The following is a 22,292-nucleotide window of genomic DNA, read 5'->3' on the forward strand; positions in this document are numbered from 1 at the left end:
TGAATGAATTAATCCTGCTCCATGCAGGGCGGTTCCTATACTTGGCTTCATCCATTCAAAGTCCGCTCACTCAGATTTCATCTGGTTTTATTTCTTACATTAGGCATAAATCATCTCTTTTAGATTAGCTTCTAGTGGGCGAAATGAACCATAAATATCTTTTACGTTGTATTGGTGTGGAGTGCTTCCCTTTTCCAACTGCCTGAATAATTCCCTCCCCTCTGTATGTTTTATTGTACAGCAGAGAAATGCCACCATTGGCTGTCTTTAGCTCTGTGTACTGCTGTTTGTCTAACAGATTTAGTACAAAAGCAGAATGGGCTTTCTTGTAGAAAGTATATCATAAGTTGGCCTAAAAAAAGGAATATAGATAAAATAAATGAAATACATTTCAGAAAAATAAATCTCTTTGATATATTTATAAAAAAACAATGTAAAATGCACATGTCTTTCTTTAAGCCTTACAACATTTGTCACACAGTTCATTATGTGGCCAGGAGCCCTCCGTGTCCACCACCATTGCACTAAATTTCTCAGTCCCCTAATCTCCCATAAACACTCCCTGACTGTGAAGCTTCCTTGGCATTGCCAGCGTGTGTGTTCTAGCCCTATATACACCCATTAGCAGCGTTAAGCCTCTGCTTCTTATCCCCGGCCCCTACTCCTTACAGCAAAGGTGAATTTGTGTGATGATTACCTCACTTTGCACAACGGGTGGCGGTAATCCTCAACTCTGGCAAGAAATCTTTAAAAACAGAAAGTACTTATCCATCCCTATCCACCACAGTCTTAAGTAGTTTGCCATTACCAGCAAAGATTTGCATACTACAGAAATTGAATTTCCTTTTGCTCTGTATCCCTGTAGTTTCATTACTCCCTCCTCCCCTTCATAACTCCCCTTCACTTTCCCCCCAATCACCCCCTGCTTTATTTGCACGTTCATATTTCTCCCTCTCTAACCTCTTTTCTTCTGTCACCACAAACACACACACACACAATCACTGAGTGTTCTCCCTCTCTCATCCAGCAGCTTGATTTCCAGTCAACCAGAGCATTCCCATCCTTCCATAAATAGGAAAACTACAGTAAACAAAAATCAGAGGGGGATGCTGCCAGTGCAATCAGAGAACATTTCTCTCCATTTCTTCTCAACTCCCCTCGCAGCCAGTGCTCTGTGCCCCTCATTCTCCCAGTACACTGCAGCTCCTCCTTCCACCTCTCTCATCAGCTGCCCCTCCCTCTTCCCTCTCTGTCTCTGCTAGGTGCAGCATGTATGTGAGCGTGTGTGAGCCAGTCGAGCCGCCTGAGTGTTTACATGTCAGCCTATCAGTGCTGCCGGATTTAACGCATCTGGAGAGAACGAAGGCATTTCTCAAATGCCCCTCCGACAAGGGATTCTCACCACTGTGTAGATCCTTCTTTGCCATTTGAATCCAGGCTGTCTTGAATCCTGCATCCCTGTCTCCATGCTTTCGGAGGCATTTTGAATTTCCTTGGCAACATGGAGCTGCCTGAATTAGAATTCTCTGCATGACAGTCCTGGTAAGTACTCTGTCTCTCTGGTAGGTTTGAGCACTGAGCATTGGATCAGATTTATTATGGTGCAGTGGTGGGGCCAGGGGATCGCCAGGGAGCAAATTAATGTCAGGAATAAAATTGTGTGTCGTGGGCAAATGGAATAGATGGAAAGAGAGTATTGTTCACTGAGGAGGGCTTCAGATCTTATTTGTGCTTTGTCATCCAGATGGGTTTCATTTTGCTGTGTGCTATGCAATCTGGGTTTGTGTTGTGTTTGGAACACACACATATGTGTGTAACATCTGAATGTAGAGAATGTAGCTTAGATATTTGTTCAAGGTATATATATATAAATATGGGTACTTTGAATGTTATGCATGTGCATGGATGCATGCAAACACACCTATATCCTACCTTTTTTACAACACAGCTAAAAGGTGTGAGGCTGAGCAGCAGAGTGTCCGTTTTGTGTTTCTCCCTGAGTGATTTGCCAGGGTGGTCGTTGTTGCTTCTGAATCTTCCCTGATTAACATTTGTGTTCCTCCAAATGCCAGTCAACTCATCACAGACTCACACTTACTCATTAACGCGCATTCGTCTTCAGCAGCTTTTTGGTGTTGGCCAATTCCAGTGGGTAAGGGTGATCCTATGCAGGTGTTTGATTTGCCACAGGTTAAGTTAGGATAGGTAGTGATGGGGAAAGATGCCCAATGAGTATTTATGCAAGCCAAATACTCAATCTCTCATAGTTTGATTTTCTATTGCTCCTCATATTTGCATTTCTTTAATCATGGCTTTTATAATCAATGCCCCAGCAGGCAGACCGCAATGAGGGGACTCTTCCTCTCGGTTTTTCAGTGCAGTAACAACCTCTGCAAGCAACAGACCCCTGACAGTCTCTGAGTGAAGGGTCTGCTCCTCACGTCAAGGCTTTATGAGCTAGACAAAGCACTTAATTGGGGTCCTGTAATCAGGGTATGACAGCTGATTGGAAAGTTTTTCTTTGTAGTTATTAATGTGTGCATATGTTTATCGCTTCAAAGCACTCAATGCAATGTTATTATTGTAACAGATTGCAATAAGCGAGGCACGTTTATGAATTTCTGATTGCATCTGGTAAACAGGAGTGAATGAAACTATTTTATTGTTACTGGGCAAACTGTTTCTCAACGACCAACCCATTGTCAGTATCTTTGTTCAAAGATACTGACACTTAATTCCGTTTGCATGGCTATACGTTTCCCACTGTGTGTAAATGTAAAATCAGCACAAGTTGTTAATTATACCACTTATGCGCCATTAATGCGCATATTACGGCAGTATATCAGGACTGTAGAGTACACAATTTCCATTACACTATATATAAAATTGTATACAATTTTGAATCACCACAATATTTAACTTGCATCGAATTATGCTGTTAAAGAAACACTGACATATTTCCACTGAATAATGATGTGACAGGTTTTCTGCAAAACATAACCTATTCCCACATTCAGCATATACTGTAACATCGTAATCATTAAATTGCAATCATTTTTCATCCCGATAAATATAAACCCAATATTCAGTCTTTTTAGCTCTGTTTGTGCTTTTCATTATATGTCTCTTTAGCTATTAAATCCTACTTTATGTTCTTCAGCTAGACACCAACTTCGTCATTTTCTTTCACTGAAAACAGCTGCCTGCTGTGGCTGGAATCACCGCTGATGAGAGGAAACCAAACCAAAATGGTGAACTTGCAGGTTGTGAAACACAGAGGGGAACCGAAGAGTCAGGACAGAACAGGGTAGCTGCAAATATGAGAAGTCTAATGGGTAAAATGGCAAACATACTGTGAGATGCTTTCAGTTCAAATGCCTATTGTTTGGATACTTGTATGAGGAACACAACAGCTCACTGGCCCCCAGAACAACAACAACATAAAAGTTGGGTGTGTGGATGCAACAATCCATGCCACATTTACATCATCTATAAACATTAAAGCAAAGGAAGCTTGTGGAATATGCAGGATCCAGAGTTAGGTTTGTACCTATATTCTTAAACACACATACACACACACACACACACACACACACACACACAATTAGCTCAAAAGGTTCTCTTAGTGAGCTATTTTATATTACAATTCTAACAACGGACACGTTGTGTATGATCTTTTCACCAGTGCTAGTAATACAATTATAATACTAGTAAAATAATTGACACACACACTAAAAACCAGTGGAGCCTGTTCTGTATCAGTCCAAACAAACACAACATCTAGGCACAATCAAAGCAGTGCTGCGGTTTGTTTTTTCACAGTGCTTTGTTCCATGCTGTCATATGCTTAATATTCTGTGACATAGCGGAATACATATCACTGAACAATAGCCAATTTTCTCACAGTGGGATCAAATGGGTATCATCAAAGCCAAAATAATGTGCTTACAGCAAGATTTAAGTTTTCTTCCCAGTTCAAATGGAATAATAGTCAAGCTGACAAATAACATGTTGGAGGACGTTACAATCAGCAACATTTGTGGGTTAATTCAAGGGAGACATAAATAACTATATTCAAATGGAAGCAGACGGTTTTGTTCCTATGTTCCTTTTCGGTTGAGTTCATTAAGCCTTATGTAAGTAACAAATGATAGAGAATTAATGATGTCACCTGCATCTGAAGCCTTTGGTCTCTTCTGGCTTATTTTTCTCATGTTTTCTTTTGTGTTCCTCCAATTATAGTCCATTTTACCTAAAATGAGGGCACTCCTGCACATAACAGTTCATTTGTGATGCCCCAGAAAGGAGCAGTGTATAAAGTGGCCAGAAAATATCTAGGGTGTTACAATTAAGGCATTCTCTGAAATAAGATCCATCTGGATTCCAGATGCTGCCACATTATGGGTAACATCAGCCACCTTGAAAAGGAAATGGTGAGAATTAATGTGGTGAAGACTGCTACACCACGTGTTTATACAGTGTCTGCTGGGTGTCGAGGTGACAGACTGATGTATTCAGAAGGTCACAGACCTGCTGCTCTGCAGCAGCCTTTCAAATTTCATGTATAAAAAAGGAAGTCTCTCAGTCTGTCAATCTGTCCGTCCAGCTATCTGTCTGGCTCATGTGACCCACATGACCCGACATGCACATGCAAAAGAACAACAACAAAGGCGTCACACACAGCACAGCATAAGTGACCATGGGAAGCCACTGTGGACTTTGTTTCAACATGCATTTGTGTCAATAAACAGCACTTTTGTTCGATATACCATATTCAACTATTTATTTTCCTTTTTCCCCATTTAAAAGTATTGAGCAACTAGTTTTTTTCATACGTTTTTTTCATCAGGGTTTGGCAGGATGTTTAGGGGGACAAATACAATCATGTAAAATAAACAAGCCAAGTTAGCCCTTCAAGCTCGTATGTGCTAACTACTAAGGATGACTGCCATTAATAAAAACACAGAGGCTCCGTAATCTGAACCAGCGTGATTCAAGACAGCCAACAGCCTTTTACTAACTCCCATATTAATAACAACAGGATATATAGTATCTGTATATCTGTATATCTTTATTATCTGTATTTATATTTTTCCATTACAAGTACTTACATTTTAAATATTATTTATGGTCACAGGTAAATGCAACTTATATTATGGTTACCTAATTTTGCTATAATATTTTAATTACATATTAATGAATTAATATTAATATAAAATTCACTAAGAGAAACCTCAATAGTTTTCATGATGCCAACAACAATGATTGCCAACACTGGATATCAAACAAAAACCAGAGACTGTATTATGAAGGTACTATGACCTGTAACTTTACTACTTCTAAGCAGAAGGCAGAATTGAAAGAGGCATTTTCAACTGAAACAACTGTTCAAGGTGGTGCTTTGAACTCTAATAATGCTGGATGGTTTTATGTATATCAGCCTAGTGCATCATATTTTAATTGTTGTATTCTGAGTAAAAATCTGAATCTGCATCAGAACTAGTAACATTCTCTCTCTCTCTCTCTCTCTCTCTCTCTCTCTCTCTCTCTCTCTCTCTCTCTCTCTCTATCTCTATCTCTCAAGTAAATTAAGTAGAACAATGCTTTCTTCTCGTAGAAGTACACAGTAAGTCAGTAGCATACAGTTGAGTTGCACATTTTGGGGCTTTGGTTGCCTTCTGTAAGTTATTTTGGGGTACAATAAGTTAGAATAGTAACATTCAATATTTTTAATATTGAAACAAAAAAAATCTATAGCCCTGCGTATATGACAAAGCTATGCCATGGCAGGTGTGTTGCTTAGAACCCAAGGAAGCACAGCGTTGAGTGTGAAGTTGTTTGGATGAGCATGTCTCTGGAATGCTGGACGCAGCAATACACTGGAGAAGGAACGGGCCCATTCCAAAATGTTTTTAAAATCGGGCACGGCATTAATTATAACAGCTTTATGCAAAACGATGACTATGGATGACGGAGGTTGCCTCATGTTCCTCGCTGGATTCAAGCTCCAACATAGCAAAGCCTGAAAAATACTCTACAGTGACCTGTTCACTGTGGATATCTTGCAAACAGTCTCTCTTGTCTGTCTCTTCAGCTCGTCCTTTTGTTTGGCATGTATTAATGATGTCATTGACACTAGGGGCCTGGTTTCTTTCATTTGAAAAGAAAGGCCTGATGAATTATGTCTTTCTGTATTCTCACAACTTTAAGGACTTTCTACATCAACACCAAGGCTGATGCCTTCCTTCAAAGAAACCGACAAAGAATATATAGAAGGTAATTTGTACATCCTACTCAATTGAATGGTACAGGTTGCCTTTTATGGGCAAAAAACACCAAGGCACTTTAACTTCATATTTGTGCTGTCGCCGGTGATTATTGCCTGAGTGATTTTGGTTTGAAAATCTCTCAACATCTCCTAATGTGCGTTCAACGGACTGTAAGAGGCTTGTCGAAGGTAAAATTGCCTTTTGCACAGAGTTTAGCCCTTTCCTTTCAATTCCAGTCCAACACATCTTATATTCCCTGATGGTGAGTAGGGGCTAACGGTTTGTGTAATTTCCAGCTTATCCTACTTGACTTTCAAGAGGAATGGATGTTAATGAAGAAAGGAGCCTCTCAGTATTACTGTTAGACTTTGTCAATGAACCAAGAAGTAGATCTGCATGGTAATACCGTGTAACAGGTTAAATATACTTCAAGGTTAATTCCAGGTACTGGTTTTCCAATATTTAAATGAGGAACAGGATCATTTAGCCATTTAAACATCCCTTGTCATGGATCTGACTTTTCTTGTTGATGAATTTGAAAGGGTGAAACTATCTCAGCGTCTTTAATTAGATCTCTTTATGATCAATAATGTAACATGATGTAAAATAAAAACGTTCTTGGACTGCAAATTAAAACTCCATTAAGCAATATTCTTCATAGCAACACTATATCAAATGACTGTGTAAAAGGGTTATTAGTACTGCTGATCTCGATAATGAATTGCCCAGTGTGCTGCTCTGAGCTGCTTTCAGCCTCTTTCAGTTAATTGTTTTTGTTCACCGGCCCGTCTGGTTGTCCCTCTGGCTCTCACTGACACTCCCATGAAACCGTGGGCAGCTTCACCCGGGGGCCTGCTGCACAAAACCAGGATAAGGGATTAAGCCGGGATATTCAAGTTATCCTGGATGAATTTAGCTTTGACTTGGTTGCACGAAAGCAGGTTAAATTAAACCCAGCCAAGTAACCATGGAGATTTATTCTTTGTGGCTAGCCTGGTCCAGAGCAGGCTAACAGCCAGGCTAAGATTAATTCTGGAGTCTCATGTGTTAAATCTGCTCCCTACTATTGCAGTTCTTTAGATGGTTAGAATTGGTTGCACTGGCACCCAGATGTTGAGTGGCAATCGGGAGAGTCTGGCCTTTTCCTGGTGGGACGGTAGTGTTTTGAGGCTGCGATAATAGTTGATAATAGTTCTACATTGCAAGTTCTTAACAACACCATATGGCTGCCCAGTGTCCACTCTCTTTATGAAAATAGAGATGAGAAGCACAGAGTCCGTGGTCTATGCAGCTTCAGGTTTATAAAGGACGCTCCGGAGATTACGTGGGACAATGCAGCGATATTCCCAGATGATATTAATGGCAGACTTGTTAGAGACAAGTACATTAATGATTTCATTTTCTTGTTGCGTGTCATTCTCTTATAAAGGATAGTTTGTATTAGTCCTTAATGTGCAGGCTTAATGTTTTTTTATAATAGCTTACTTTGGTTTCATAACCTCAATTAGTCTCACATCACTGGACCAATATTTTGGCCTGCATACGTATAGTGTACATTTATCACACTGGGGACACCACAATGCTTCTTAATCTTTTTATTTTGGTGCTGACGCTTGGACCTTGGGAGAAGAATAAAAAAACCATGAACAATACATTGTTTTACATATATGCTTACAGTGTGTATTGAAGGCTCTTCTTTCTAGTTTTTGTCCCGTTCTGATTGTTCTTCATGAACATTAATTATAGAAAGATATTTAGAATTAGACATAGCTTATAGGGATTAGTGCATATGGTTGTAAAACATGTTCTCGCGCTGTGAATAAATTTCGTGAGGAACATTAAAACCCTCTGCTCACTTTTAAGGCAAAGTAGGCTAAATAATACATTTTTATTTATATTGTACTTTACATGCTAGGCTACTCAAAGACACTTTACAGTAAAACCAGCACATTGGTTTTTTACCTCACACCACAAGAAAATCTGGCAAAATAATCTTTAGAATCATCAAAAATCTGGGCTTTCTAACGATTGTCGGGAGGGGACACATAAAAACAGACACAGCAATAAAACAACACATAAAACAAGCATATTTAAAGAAATTAAAACAGTGTAGCATACAACTTTGTAAAAATGTGGAGTGATTAGCAGGCTAAGTAGATATTTTTAATTCTTTACAAATTCAGACAGTTTGCTATAGTCTGTTGGGCTTTTCTCTCCGTTTGAAGAGCCATATTTCCCTTTTTGCATATTATTTGCTTCACCTCCTCGTTACTGTCCATTAGCTCATTGGGTGAAACATATGCCGCATGCGTCTTCCCCATTTCTGCATCAGTAAATCTGTGATTGATACCGTGGTCTATTTAAGAAAGCCGTTAACGTGCACTTCTCCCAGCTATCTACACCTGGCTCGACATAGCTTCACCTGTTCATCCTGGTTCGGCAAACGTGCAGCCGATTAAGCTGCGATGAGCGGATCACACTAAGTCAAGCTGCGCTTTTTCACTTATCCTGGATATCTTCATTCTACTTTTGTGCAACAGGCCCCAGCTCCAAAGCTTCTTGAAAGTTCCCACACTAATCTGATTGTAGGCTACCTGCCCGGTGTGAAAGAGTTGAATAGAAGCCAGTATCTTTTGGAGAGTTGAGTGTCTGGTAAAGGCGGTTGAACATCTAAAAGGACACTTTTTCATGAGTTGTTTTGGGGAGGGGCAGTAGCTCAGACCGTAGGAAGTTGGGTTGGGAACCAGAGAGTCACTGGTTCAAGTCCACATGCAGATATATGCAAAGTATGGTGGTGCACAGGTATCTGGAGAGGTGCCAGTTCACCTCTTTGGCACTGCCAAGGTGCTCTTGAGCAGGCCCTCGCACCACCAACTGCTAAGGACACCTTTCCATGGGCAGATCCCTCACTCTGACATCTTTCCATTTACTGCATGTATAGGCACTGAGCATGTGTGTGTAATTCATGCCTGTGTGTAATAACAGAGTGTAATTTAATAACCTACACATTAAACAAGTGCTAAAACGAAGGTGATTACGGCACCATTTCTTACATGGTTGAGAAAACTGTCCATACATTAATTTAAAAAAAAAAAAAACGTCTGAGTATTTCAGAGCTATGGCTTTGTTTGTTATGGCTTTGATATTTTTCTGAGTCTCTAGCTCAAAATGACTAAAAGCAGCTTTAATTTGAAAACGAAAACAGTTTATTGTTAATACAAGGACCCATAGACAATACAATCTTAAAAGGCTCTGTTAGAATTCCAAATGTTTTCAATGTATTGTTGTGAGTCTTTGTTCCTTCACCTTATGCAGGGTACACACCACACAAGAATAAAGCTGATTTTGGGCCTGATTCTTCCCTCCCGACAATTGTTAGAAAGCCCAGATTTTTGATGATTCTAAAGATTATTTTGCCAGCTTTTCTTGTGGTGTGAGGTAAAAAACTAACAATACATGCAATCTGATATAACGTTTATGGGGAATGTCAAGGACAGCCGGTGAATGCAGTCTAGTCTTGAACCTGGGCCGGGCTTCTGGGGGCCAAATGAGGGCCAGTATCACATAACCACCCTGGCCCTCATTTATCAACCTAATGTAGAATCCAGCGCAGAAATCATCTTAGGACAGGCTTTATGTGGGATTCATGTAACGTTTGTATCACACCAATCAGAGCATAAGAACGATCGTACGTTGATAAATGCAACGGCTGGAAATTATCGTAATTTAAATATCAAATTTTTAAATTTTGAGGCCTCGCCCCTAGACTTCACGACATGGCCAGACGTAATCCGGCTGAGAAGCGGCACTTTTCAGAGGTAGAGTTTGAAACCCTGACATCTCAGTTTAGTTTGCAGTAGTGAGTGTCCTATTTGGCAGCCTAAAACTGGTATTAGGCTGTGGGAAGAATGTGGAATAGAGAGACATCACTGATGCAGTCAACAGTGTTGCCATATTAAATCGGACTCCAGCTGAAGTTTAGTAATTTATACATCCTTGACATGTATGCTGTAGTCCTAATAGTAATAAACAGGCGTATATTGCAATCTTTTAGGTACTTTAAATGACCACAGCAGAATTCAAGCAGTGTTTTTTATTTTACTCCTGTTTTTTGTCATGAGTCAGAGCCAGGCAACTGTGAGCTGTGAGGGAGAGCTGGTGTCCTTCGCCCCCCCCATGCTGGACCACCACCCCGACCCTGTCTCCTGACAGCAGAGGCGCTGGAAAAACAAGCCGAAATATGTTGGTCAATGACAGAAAGAAATCGCTCACTTGTAGCCATTAACGACACTTTACAAATGAAAACCTGAAGAATAAAAATGTTGTGCATCGTCATATTTCCTGTATTAAATGTAATTGCCAAACATAACACTATAACTTTTGAAAGTGAGGAATGCTACTCATTCTCTTTTGTATAGCCCCCAGTTGGGGCTGTGCTGGACCGTGCTCTCTGGGCATCAGGTCAGCGGCTCCATCACTACATCTATGGCACCCCGTTTCCCTGCACGATGTTGTGCAGAACCCCACAGGCTAAAACAATCTTGCTGACTTTTTTCTGGCGTGTATAGGGTCCCCTCCTGATCTGCCCTTAATCAATCCGATAGAGCGCTCCACCATGGCCCGTGTGAGTAGGTTGCCCATAGAGGTCATCAAAAAGAGCCAGATCTGCCATTGTTGATAAGTGATCAACTGATGACTTCTACTCCTCCTGTTACATGCTGCACCGCAAGTCCACACTGACTGTGTACATGAGTTCAGACCAGACATGAGATTTTTTCACAGCCTACGCTCACGTTTAAATTGATAAGTGCCATGCGTAGAAATTTGCGTACGCCTGTCTTTGGTCATACGCACGTTTCATAAATGAGAGCCGGAGAGGGTAGAAGATATTGGGGACTGGGACGGCAGAATTATCAGCGGGTAACCTCTATATGAGCACCGTTCTCCTGCAAAACTGTTGAATCTACTGATACATGTCGTTATGTGAGGGGTTTCTGATTTTCAACATCTGTTATAATATGAAAAGTCTTTTAGCGTGGGCCAACGTTATAATCGTTTCTGAAAACAAACAAAATACTAAAATAGAAACGAGGCATTACAAAAAAACAAAACAAACTAAAACTGTAATGTCTATTTGCAAAACTAACCAGGTGTCTTTACTTTTGTCTTTGTCAATGTCTTTTATAGAGCAAATACCAACTGCGAACCCATAAATTCCGACATTCCATGTCTTATTGAACACAACAAAGTCCGTGTCCCTTGCCTGGCATCATGGCGGTACCGGAAGTAAGAAAAAAGCGTCAGAGTCCTATTTGATCACGACTGTGTCAGACAAAAGCAAGTGCCTTGCAGTGGAAGATGGTAAAAAAAAACACAACTTATTAAAAGAAAAAACAGCACAAATTTTAAAGAACTTTTAACAACCGCGCACAAAGAGGCTAATCTAGTTTACCTTAACACGGTAAAGAACGCCCAGCCCCCTTTCCCAGAAACAGAAGCTAACCGCGGTATAGGGCATGGATGTATGGAAACACAGGGCCAGCAGCATGACGGAGACCGCAGGACAGAGAACACTACAGGCGGGCTTTTAACGGTGACCCAATAAGTGGTTAGTAAATACACAGGAACATCAAAAGTGTGTGTGGGGGGGGGGGGGGGGGTGAACGTGGGTTAATATGTGGATTGATACTGGGATGTTAAAAAAAAGTTCACCACTTCACTTGAACCACAGTTAAAACAGCTGTTCCTGTCTTCTTCTGTCTGTTGGCTGTGTAGGTTTTTAACCTGGAACACGTCACTTACACATTTTGCACTTAACGCGGCGTCTTCTGTTGACTCTTTATAGATTTGTGCTCATAATGCACATTGTATGTACTAGTGTTATTGTTGAATACATCATACATATACGTTGTTGAGTTTTTACATTATACTTTTTCTGACCTCATTAGAATATTGCCCTTGACAAATTACCCATATTACAAAAAACAAAATAAAAAAGCTTAAAAAAAATAAATAAACTAGCAAACCCGCTTTCAAACTAAAACTAACCTGAATTTGATTATAAAATGTCAAAATGAAATAAAAATAATGAAAAATGCAAAGCTATAATAACCTTGGTGTGGGCAAAGAATTTAATCCGTCAAAGATCACTATGCTTCTAAATCCACCCCCCCGAGTTGAACCGTGAAAATCCTGATTAGATTCCAAGCCCATCTTGATCTCGCTCTTTAAAGGAACAACCTTTACGTTTGATCAAACATTTAAAAATGGCAAACTCCAAACAATCTCAATCTTCTTGATTTTAAGAAATTGATTGAGGTCATGATAAACCTACATTTACTATTTAATCTTACACAACATAAATCCTGTAATTATGGTTACACATTGTTTCCAAACATCAACACAGTTGCCGCTTTCTGGTGAAACTAAAGGTCTAACCCCACCAATCAGGATGAGCCTATTCAAATTGCCTGCCAGCATTCAGTCAAAGTTCAACATATTGGGACATCGTAATTATTTTTTAGAATAGCTTACATATAGAAACAAGCCACCTAAGACTTGAGGTCAACAGTTCCAAAAAGGATCATTTGTGTCAAATATAAAAGACAGATGCTTATCATCACGTTGACATACATTCAACACATAATTAGGACTATGAGGCACTCAGAGTTCTGAGTGTAGTTAAAAGCTTTTCAAGCATGGCTGACACCCACGTTTCAGCAGTAGTCATAGTCAGTGTGATGTGTCAGCTCAGAACTCTCGTTACTTAGGATTTCCCCTTTGTTTTTTTTCCACATGCCTCCAGCATTCGACTCCAAACAGCAACATTGTTTGCTGAGAGAATTAATTTCTTTTAAAAACAATGTTTTGATAGCACTCCAGTTTTTTGTTGCTGAGATGCTAAAGTACTCAATTACTTAAGTTAATGATTGTTCTTACAGACAAAAGGATTAGAAATTTTGAACGTATGGATTTAGAGTCTTAGTATGGCAGAGGGTATGTGTATCGATGGTGTTGCTGTTGCTACTCACAGTAGACAGATTGTTTTGAAGTAAAAGTTTTGTCTGTTTTGTTTTTTAAGGGGAGTTTCACTAAAAGGAGGCCTCTCTTTTGCATGGAGTTTGGCGTTAAAAGCCTTGCTCAAGGGAAAGTTAGTAGTGGTAAAAAAAGGCCTAAAGAAATGCCTTTTGTGAAACAGACTAGAAAATATTGACAACATTGAAATTACTGAAGTTGCTGGGCTGACCTGGGCCTGGGCACTTGCGTTGTCTTACAAAATGTGGCAGTCAATGATGACCTACCACTAATCAGGTCATGATGAGGTGAGTGTCTCACACAAGGATACATAGCGCTGGTCCTGTGGAGGTGCATACACAGTCTGCAATCTTAACATCACTTTTTAAATCTCACTTTAAGTACTACGAAACACCATGCAGAGGAAATATTTATTTATATGCAATTTGAAAAACAGCTTTTCATGTGGTGGCACTACACGTTTTTGTTTGTATTAGATTTGGGTTTAAAGAAGTATTACTTTAAAATAAAAGCATCCAACCTGCTTGGCCAGCATCCACCACTACCAGCCATTATTCCTGATAACAGGTCATAGTGCAGTAAAGGTACTTTGAGATAGACAGACTCAAATGGACAGCCTAAAGGAGACTGTTGTTTTCAGTTTCATTAACCACAGTGATGTTTAGATAGAAAACAGGCTCCTATGATCAACTACTCCACGTCCCCTGGCATCTTAGAGTCCATTAATCTACAATGTCACCTGTCAAACTGAAACTATCCAGCATGAATGCTGATGAAAGCGTCAGTATCTGCCTGAATGTGTCGGATAAGCACCCTTTAGGTGAGTGGATTATGGGGCGTGAGGTGTTTTCAGTAAGTTTGTTTTGCAGTAGGCTGTCAGACAACTGCAGTATGATAATTTACTGTGCATTATAGGCATAGAAACTGACACAGGTTATTAAATATTGCCAAACATTTTCATATTTGCATTAACCATTCCTTCAAAATGAAGCTCTGAATCATCCACAATGATCACTACGATTATCCGGTCTCCAATCTCTCTTGACACCATTTCCTTCCAAAATAAGTATGGTGTGGGTACGTTCTGCAGTAACTTCTGAGGCAAAAGTGTATGCCTTTTTGGCTGAGAGCCCTGCTACCTAGAGGATACGGCTGTCAAAAAGAAAGATCGGGCGTTTGCTGACCCCATGCAGGTGTGTTTCTGCATTTCAACAGGAGTAGTTCCCATGCACTGAACCATTTTGTCCTTCTCTAAGCATTTGATCCTGGCATGGTGGATATGCAGGCGTCCCCTTTATCTTGTGTTTCCTTGGGGGATTTGTTTCTCATCAGACAGCTCCAGTGTTTCCTTTAGGATTTGTTTTTTTTTAGCAGTGGGGGGAGATTTCTCCGAACAACAACCACCACCCCCCTCAACCACCCACTCTGCCGCCAATTGTTTTACGTATGAAACGGAACTGACACAAAAATATATTTATTCACCTCTATTCACACACAATGAAGCATATTTACAGTTATGATTGAACAGTATTTTTTGAGGAACTGTAGGGCGCTTAACATCTACAATAGGTCTACAAAATTAATTTAAGAAATTCTACATAGGGAACCCAAAACCCAACTGACTACATCTATAGTCTATTTCCAATTTATGTTACATTACACTGACTCACACTTACCATTTAATGATCCCAGATGTTTGATATCAGGACGATGAGCTGACAAGTTGAACGTTGCCCAATTAAAACACCGCGGTGATGTTTTTGGTGAAGCTGTTCAATTAATAGTCAACTTGGAAGAAAGCGACGTTTTGACAATAAACTACATAAACAAAAGTATGGGGAGCTAAACTGGACCGGCCCAATAACCTCAGAATAGTTCTACGTGTTGTTCAACTGCAATGTGAGCATCATGCTCTGCATCAGCTGAGCATGATGTTGGCAGGATCATTTAAAAGGACACTGCGCTAAATTGTGCCTCTTCCCTATTTACATGATTTAAATTTTAAATATGAGTCATACCATTTATTGATCCCGTATTGATTCCCTTTGGGGAAATTACAATTTACACAATACACACAGGCCAGAAATATACACACAGGTTCAGGACCTTTCATGCACTAATGGAGAGTGAGTGGGCTGCCAGTGCTGGTCCACCGCCCTGAGCGGCCGAGGGGGGTTCGGTGCCTTACTCAAGAGCACCTTGGCAGTGCCCAGTATGTGAACCGGCACCTCTCCAGCTGCCAGTCCACACTCCGTACAGGGACTTGATCCAACGACCCTCCGGTTTCCAAACCCAACAAAACCCAATCAACAACGGACTAAGCTACTGCCACCCCATTTCTGATGCCATGGTGGCACACATTTTGGCATGATGGGAAGCCACTACAAAATCAGAGGAAATACTGTGATCAATCCTCTGGATGATGTAGATTAGCTGGCAATGCATCTTTGAAGAACCCATCTTAAACCAATGATGTATTGTAACATAATTATTAATACAGGTCATTGTATATTAGTTACATCATTCTTCTTTGGTATGTTAAAACTGGTGCATGACTACATCTGCATATGCTAGAGATTTGGCTTTTAAATATTTCCATGCCAAATGTGATAATGTAAACATCTACATTTGAAGTGAATTATAAGATAAAAAGATATAAGATGGAAACTTTTTAGTTGATTAAATTGAATTCAAGCATGCACCAAAAGCACTAAACTTGCTGTTTAGATGTCAAATACTGCAGAACAATCTCCTAAAAGAGACCTACTGACCTCCCACAAACTTAAATGTTTGCTTTAAATGTGTACTCAAACGTACCAGTGAAAGCAAATTGTTGCTCTTAAACCCTATATACAGTATATTTACTTGTTTCTTTGTAGCTGTAGCTTCCTTTTTTGTTTCATCCTCTAAAACAGTCACGGAATACATAATATTAATATAATATTTTGGAAATGTTTGCCACTCAACAACAAGCTATTGTTCACAACCGTCATGAAGAAAACAGAAGCAAGAAGCTGTCTAGAGAGCATAATCCTTATCAGTCATAAACATATATTAAAGGTAAGCCTTTATTGATAAGATGAGCCTTTATTGATAAGATGAGCCTTTATTGATAAGATAAGCCTTTATTGAGCCCATGAGGGGACATTCAGGAAAGCATCTGTGAGATGCACAAGATACAATATAGATTGTTTAAATCTCGAAGAGATCAAGTTTTGTGATTCATGAGGCTGACATCCAAGGGTGAAAAAAAAAAAAAAAGCTTATAAAATAATAAGTATAACTATAGACATGACGAGATGGTGGAATGTCTTCCGGGGCCGACGCTAAGTTCAAGCAATGGCAGAGTTCATGAGCAAATAACGAACCAGCAACGTGACAGTGTTTAAATCCACGGCATGTCCTGCCTCCTGGGAGAGGTCTACAGTTTTTAAATGTTTAAGTTTTACAGTATAGGACATTTTTTATTTGGTAATGTGTAGTTATGTATATCATTTAAAAGACATGTTGATGTTGAAAAAAAATATACAAGTTATGTATCTTGCATTGGTTTACCCTTTATTTTGGCCAATATTGACAGCCCTACTGTAAGCTAAGAACATAAACTTTGTCCACAAAGACATTGCAGCTTATTTCACATCACTACATGGTGTTTCCAAAAGATTTAATGCTCACGTGCATAGGGTTGAAATAAAAGAAAGTGAGATCTTTATGAAAAAAGGAGCTCAGCTCAGACGTAATTGAATCCTCGTTACACTAATAAATCAAGGGAAACACTTAGAACTCAAGCTGCATTGATGATTCATGACAGCTGTCACAAGCTGACAATATATAACAGGGACATGGTAGACAAATACAGTGTAGGCTACAGTTTATAGAGAACTGAAAAATTATGCTAATTGGTTTGCAAATAATGACAGCGCTTGATTTGACCTACTTAGGTTATTTGTCTACCTCTTGTAAATAAAAAGGGTTCAATAACCTATTCCCATTTCCCCAGATTAATGTAAATATCCCAATAGTCCGTCCAACATTATGCTGCACAACAAACGCACTTAATTGAAAACAACCGAAGGACATGTATGCACTGATGCGTATAGCTCATTTGTCTGCATGCAGAAATTCAGTGACCCATTAGCAGTGCACCACTCTCTTCGGTTTGCCCTGCATTAAACCACATGGCAACATAAGAGCGGAGATGCAGAAAGTCAAGACAACTAGAAACTAATGGTGAGCTGCAACAAGCTTTTGAGAGAAGTCTGAAAGGGCGAGAGGGCCACGGAGAAAATGTAAGCAGTCATAAAAGAACAGGAGTGAAAATACTTGTCCACTCATATTCCTCCCCTGCACAATACCATCAGAAAGACTAACTCGAAGAAATACTTTGAACCCCACTCTAAACCTGCAAAGATTAAAAGATGGTGTTTATAAAAAGGAGGTGACTGAGAGCTCATTTCCCACCATCCTTTTTTTCAGAATTTCAAGTCAAGGTCCAAACAAAGTGGTGAAATATTGAGCAGATCTGAGCTGTGAGGCCAGATTACACAGATAGCACCCCTGCCCTTACTATGCTCTGAATCATAAATCATGCATGCTACTCGTCAAGGAAATCACCACTGCATTTGCATCGGCTTGTTTTTCGATTAGCAAGGACATCAGTGAGCCTCATCTGCGTTCATATGCCTGACTTGAAAAGATAAAAATCACATTTTGTGTCAAACAGATAACATGTCACCCGTTTTCTGCATCAAGTATCTTGGTAATATTTCATTTCACTAGAAGATTTAGCGTCTGTCACAATGGCTCAAAGTTAAACATGTGCTTGTCTGCTTTGCGAAGTATCTCACCATCCATTGGATGAGTCTACATGCTATCCATCTTCAAATGCATGTAATTAGCAAGAGACAGAGCAGACAGGGAGGTCACAAAGGAGCTAACGACAGACACGTAAGCCCTCATTCTGACAGTCTGCTTTTAACAATGCTCTATACACACTGGACTGACGGCCGACGCGTCTGACATATGCAGCCAACTGAAATAAGCAGTGCTGGAGGAAGAGAAAATAAAAGCTGGAATGACTGTTCCACTAAAAACTACTCCGACCATAATCCAAGCTGCTTCAGTCCCATGCCTTTCCAGTAATTCACCAGGAGTGATGTTTAATTTGTGTTGCAATAAAAGCAGACTCAGTCTAATCTTTACTATCAAGTCTAATATTTTTTGAACACCACAGACGTGTGGTAGACAGCCAAAGAGGTTTTAAAAAGGCACTACACTGATAATTTGAAACGCTCTTTACAAAACCACTTTTGTGGTGAATGAGTTACAGACGGAATACATAGTGCCTATTCAGCTCACACATATGACAACATGAATATTCAGAAAGAGACATCCTACAAGAAGAAAAGTAGTATCCTCTCATAATGGAATTTAAGATACATTTCTTTACACTGTTGAATAAGTTCATGAAAATGTGGAATTGAACTTCCCTATTATAAAGCAATACAGATGCATTACTTGTTAAGATGAAAGAAAACAAATCACAGTGTAATGTATCTTACTTGATATAGATGTGACTTCAATTGCATGAGAGTCAAAATCCAAAAAGGGGGTTCTAACGCCTCCGAAAATCCCTCTGTCCATCTGTCACCGCTCGGCAGCAATTTTTGTCACTGCAAGGTAAACAGTCTAGCAGTGGCATGGGCTGTGTTAAGTTAGCACGTATTTCAGGGAGCCATTTAAAGATATAACATGGCATTTCTGGCTGCCAATTAAAAACTGTTGTACAAGCAAAGACAGTGTGCCACTGATATTGGCAGTAATTGTTTCCAGCATACTGAGTCAGAAGCACAGCAGGGTGGTTATATTGTGTGACCAAACCCTTTTTATTGATTGGCTGACATCATTATTTGTGAGGAAAGTCACCATAACTCAAATCTGATGCAAGGAAAGGCTTATGTCATGAAAAACCGTGCAGATAAATGCTACATTTTTGATTTCAATTGACTTTGAAAATAGATTTTTTTTCAAAGGTTTTATGATGTATTCAGCTTATACTGTAGGTTATGTCAAAAAATAAAATGTGGAAGGACTCATTAGTATCAGCCCAAAATTTGTAAATTGCAAAACAATTGATCAAACTGTAATGGTATGTTAGGAAACACCTTTACAGAAAGTCATTTTAATGATTTTTAGATCTTTTTATGAAACATAAAAAGCTTTGCAGGAAAACTATTATTAAACACTACAATAAATTAATTTGTGTTCAGTTAAAATTAATGACACAATAGTTTTTTCACACTCAGTTAAACTGAAAACATGATTAAGGGCTGAATTGAATCAATGTGTTGCATTTCTTTACTAAGAAACTAATGACAGACATTTTAATACAGTTTTGGGATTTTTCTATCTATTCAGTGTATGATTTGGCATTGTTCAAAATTGTTTTAGCCGTTTGTGTATAACTCCTCTACTAACTACTCTGTACTCTCTCTTCTTTCTCCACAGGTAAGCAGTAGGATGGTGTCTGGGGAGGCAGGAGGGCACAGCTACTTGGTGGCATGCTGGCAGCCCATCCTGATCCTCATGCTGGGCACCGTCCTTTCTGGCTCCACCACCGGTTGCCCCTCCCGATGTGACTGCAACGGTCAGGAGCGTTCAGTCGTGTGCCATCGACGGAGACTGGCAGCTCTTCCTGAGGGCATACCCACAGAAACAAGGATGCTGGACCTCAGCAAGAACCGTCTCAAAACTCTGGGGAACGAGGAGTTCATTAATTACCCCCAGTTAGAGGAGCTGCAACTTAACGAAAACACAATTTCATCCATTGAGCCTGGAGCCTTTACCAACCTCATGAACCTTCGAACTCTAGGTCTGCGCAACAACCAGCTGAAGCTCATTCAGCTGGGGGTGTTCACAGGCCTGACCAACCTTACCCAGCTGGATATTAGTGAGAACAAAATTGTCATTCTGCTCGACTATATGTTCCAGGAGCTGTACAATCTGAGAGCTCTGGAGGTTGGTGACAATGACCTAGTATTCATCTCACCAAGATCGTTTCATGGCCTCAGCAACCTTGAAAGCCTCAACATCGAGGGATACAATCTTGCCTCAGTGCCCACTGATGCCCTTAGCCATTTGCATAACCTGTTGTCACTTCGATTAAGCTATCTTAACGTCACTGCCATGAAGGATTACTCCTTTAAGAGGCTGTATCGGCTCAGAGTGTTGGAGATATCTCAAATGCCTGCCCTGGATACCATGACCGCAAAATGCTTGTTTGGACTCAACCTAACATCATTGTCCATCACAAATTGTAATCTTACTGTCATCCCCTACCAAGCCATCAGTCACCTGAGATATCTCCGGTTTTTTAATCTGTCTTTCAATCCCATTCATACTGTGGAAGGGAACAAACTCTTCAATCTTCAGAAGCTCCAGGCTTTTTATTTGGCTGGTGGGAGATTAACTGCCATTGAGCCCTACTCTTTCCGAGGACTCAACCACCTCCGTGTACTCAATGTATCCAGCAACAGATTGAACACCCTAGAGGAGTCCGTTTTCCACTCAGTGGGAAACCTGGAGACTCTGGCTTTGTTTGACAACCCGTTGGCCTGCGACTGTCGCTTGCTCTGGGTCTTCCGCCGGCGATGGAGGCTCAACTTTAACAGACAGCAGCCCATGTGTGCTTCACCTGAAATTGTTCAAGGACAAGAGTTCAAGGACTTCCCAGACATTCTCCCTTCTGACTATTTTATTTGCCAGAAATCAAAGATCATGGATTATAAGGTTCAAGAAAGCCATGTAGATGAAGGAACTACGGTTCATTTTGACTGCCAGGCTGAGGGTGACCCGGTCCCTGTGATAATGTGGCTATCCCCTAAGAAGGAATACATCACTACCAAAACTGTGGGATCAAGGCTTTCTGTGTCTAATGAGGGCACTTTGGAGGTGCGTTACGCCCAAATCCAAGACAACGGCACCTACTTGTGCATTGCAAGCAATGCAGCAGGCAATGACACCAAAGCTGCTCACCTTTTTGTGCATAGCTATTCCCCCAATTGGCCCCACCAGCCAAACAAGACATTTGCCTTCATTTCCAACCAGCCCAGCGATGAAGGTGCTAATGTAACCCGGGCCACAGTTACATTTCCATTTGATGTAAAGACACTCATCATTGCAACCACTATGGGATTTATCTCTTTCCTTGGAGTTGTCCTTTTCTGTCTTGTAATATTGTTTCTCTGGAGTCGGGGAAAAGACAATGCTAAGTCAAGTATAGAGGTTGAATATGTGCCACGTAAAGAGGAACCAGAGGAGGCCAGTCCAACCGACGCACCCGTACAATTCAACATGAAAATCATGTGAACTTGGAATGGAGGCCATGTAAGCTTAGAAAATGCATTTGGGGTGCATACTATCTTTGCTTCAAATATGTACTCACTTTAAAAGAGATAGAAATTGCACAGCAGCAAATGCATCTTGACACTATACCCTCAAATTGTTTTTTTTTCATTTGAGGGACTGAATCTTTCAAAGCAAATGTTGAATTTAAAATATTCAAATTTCTGTAAAGTTATAATGGCAATAATTAGTATGTTAACATGCACTCAACCTGATTACTGTGTTTAACCAAATTAAGCTAATAGTTTGAATAAGCACATGGATCACAGCCGAGGGATTTCCAAAAATACATTATAGGTGGGTTATGGTCTGAAAGAATTTGGTGATTAGTCTGCAAGTAAAATCTTTTATGGGGAATAAAAGAAAGATTTCTTCTTTTTTTGCTTTATTGATGTACAAAGCACAACTGCCCATCAGAGCCATTATTAAATTCTGCTGCTTGAAATGCTAAGTTGAAAGCATTTTTCCATTTTATGTTGTCCCATCACAAGTGATTGACAAATGTGACATGAGTATTAGGGGCATTTTTAGATAGATAGAAAAAGGGAAAGATGATAGTCATATTTTGAGGGAATAAAGAAGTAC

The 22,292-nt window shown here is 40.0% G+C and overlaps 1 protein-coding gene across 1 annotated transcript; it reads left to right on the forward strand.

The window, feature by feature from the left end:
* Window positions 1-1,158: 1,158 nt before the first annotated feature.
* On the forward strand, window positions 1,159-22,019 carry lingo1b (leucine rich repeat and Ig domain containing 1b). Its single transcript, XM_032518460.1, has 2 exons — window positions 1,159-1,542; window positions 19,812-22,019. Exons 1-2 carry the CDS (start codon window positions 1,531-1,533, stop codon window positions 21,669-21,671), a joined length of 1,872 nt encoding a protein of 623 aa, XP_032374351.1. The 5' UTR covers window positions 1,159-1,530; the 3' UTR covers window positions 21,672-22,019.
* Window positions 22,020-22,292: the final 273 nt, after the last annotated feature.

This window comes from Etheostoma spectabile, chromosome 1 (assembly GCF_008692095.1).
Source record: "Etheostoma spectabile isolate EspeVRDwgs_2016 chromosome 1, UIUC_Espe_1.0, whole genome shotgun sequence".
NCBI lineage: Eukaryota > Metazoa > Chordata > Actinopteri > Perciformes > Percidae > Etheostoma > Etheostoma spectabile.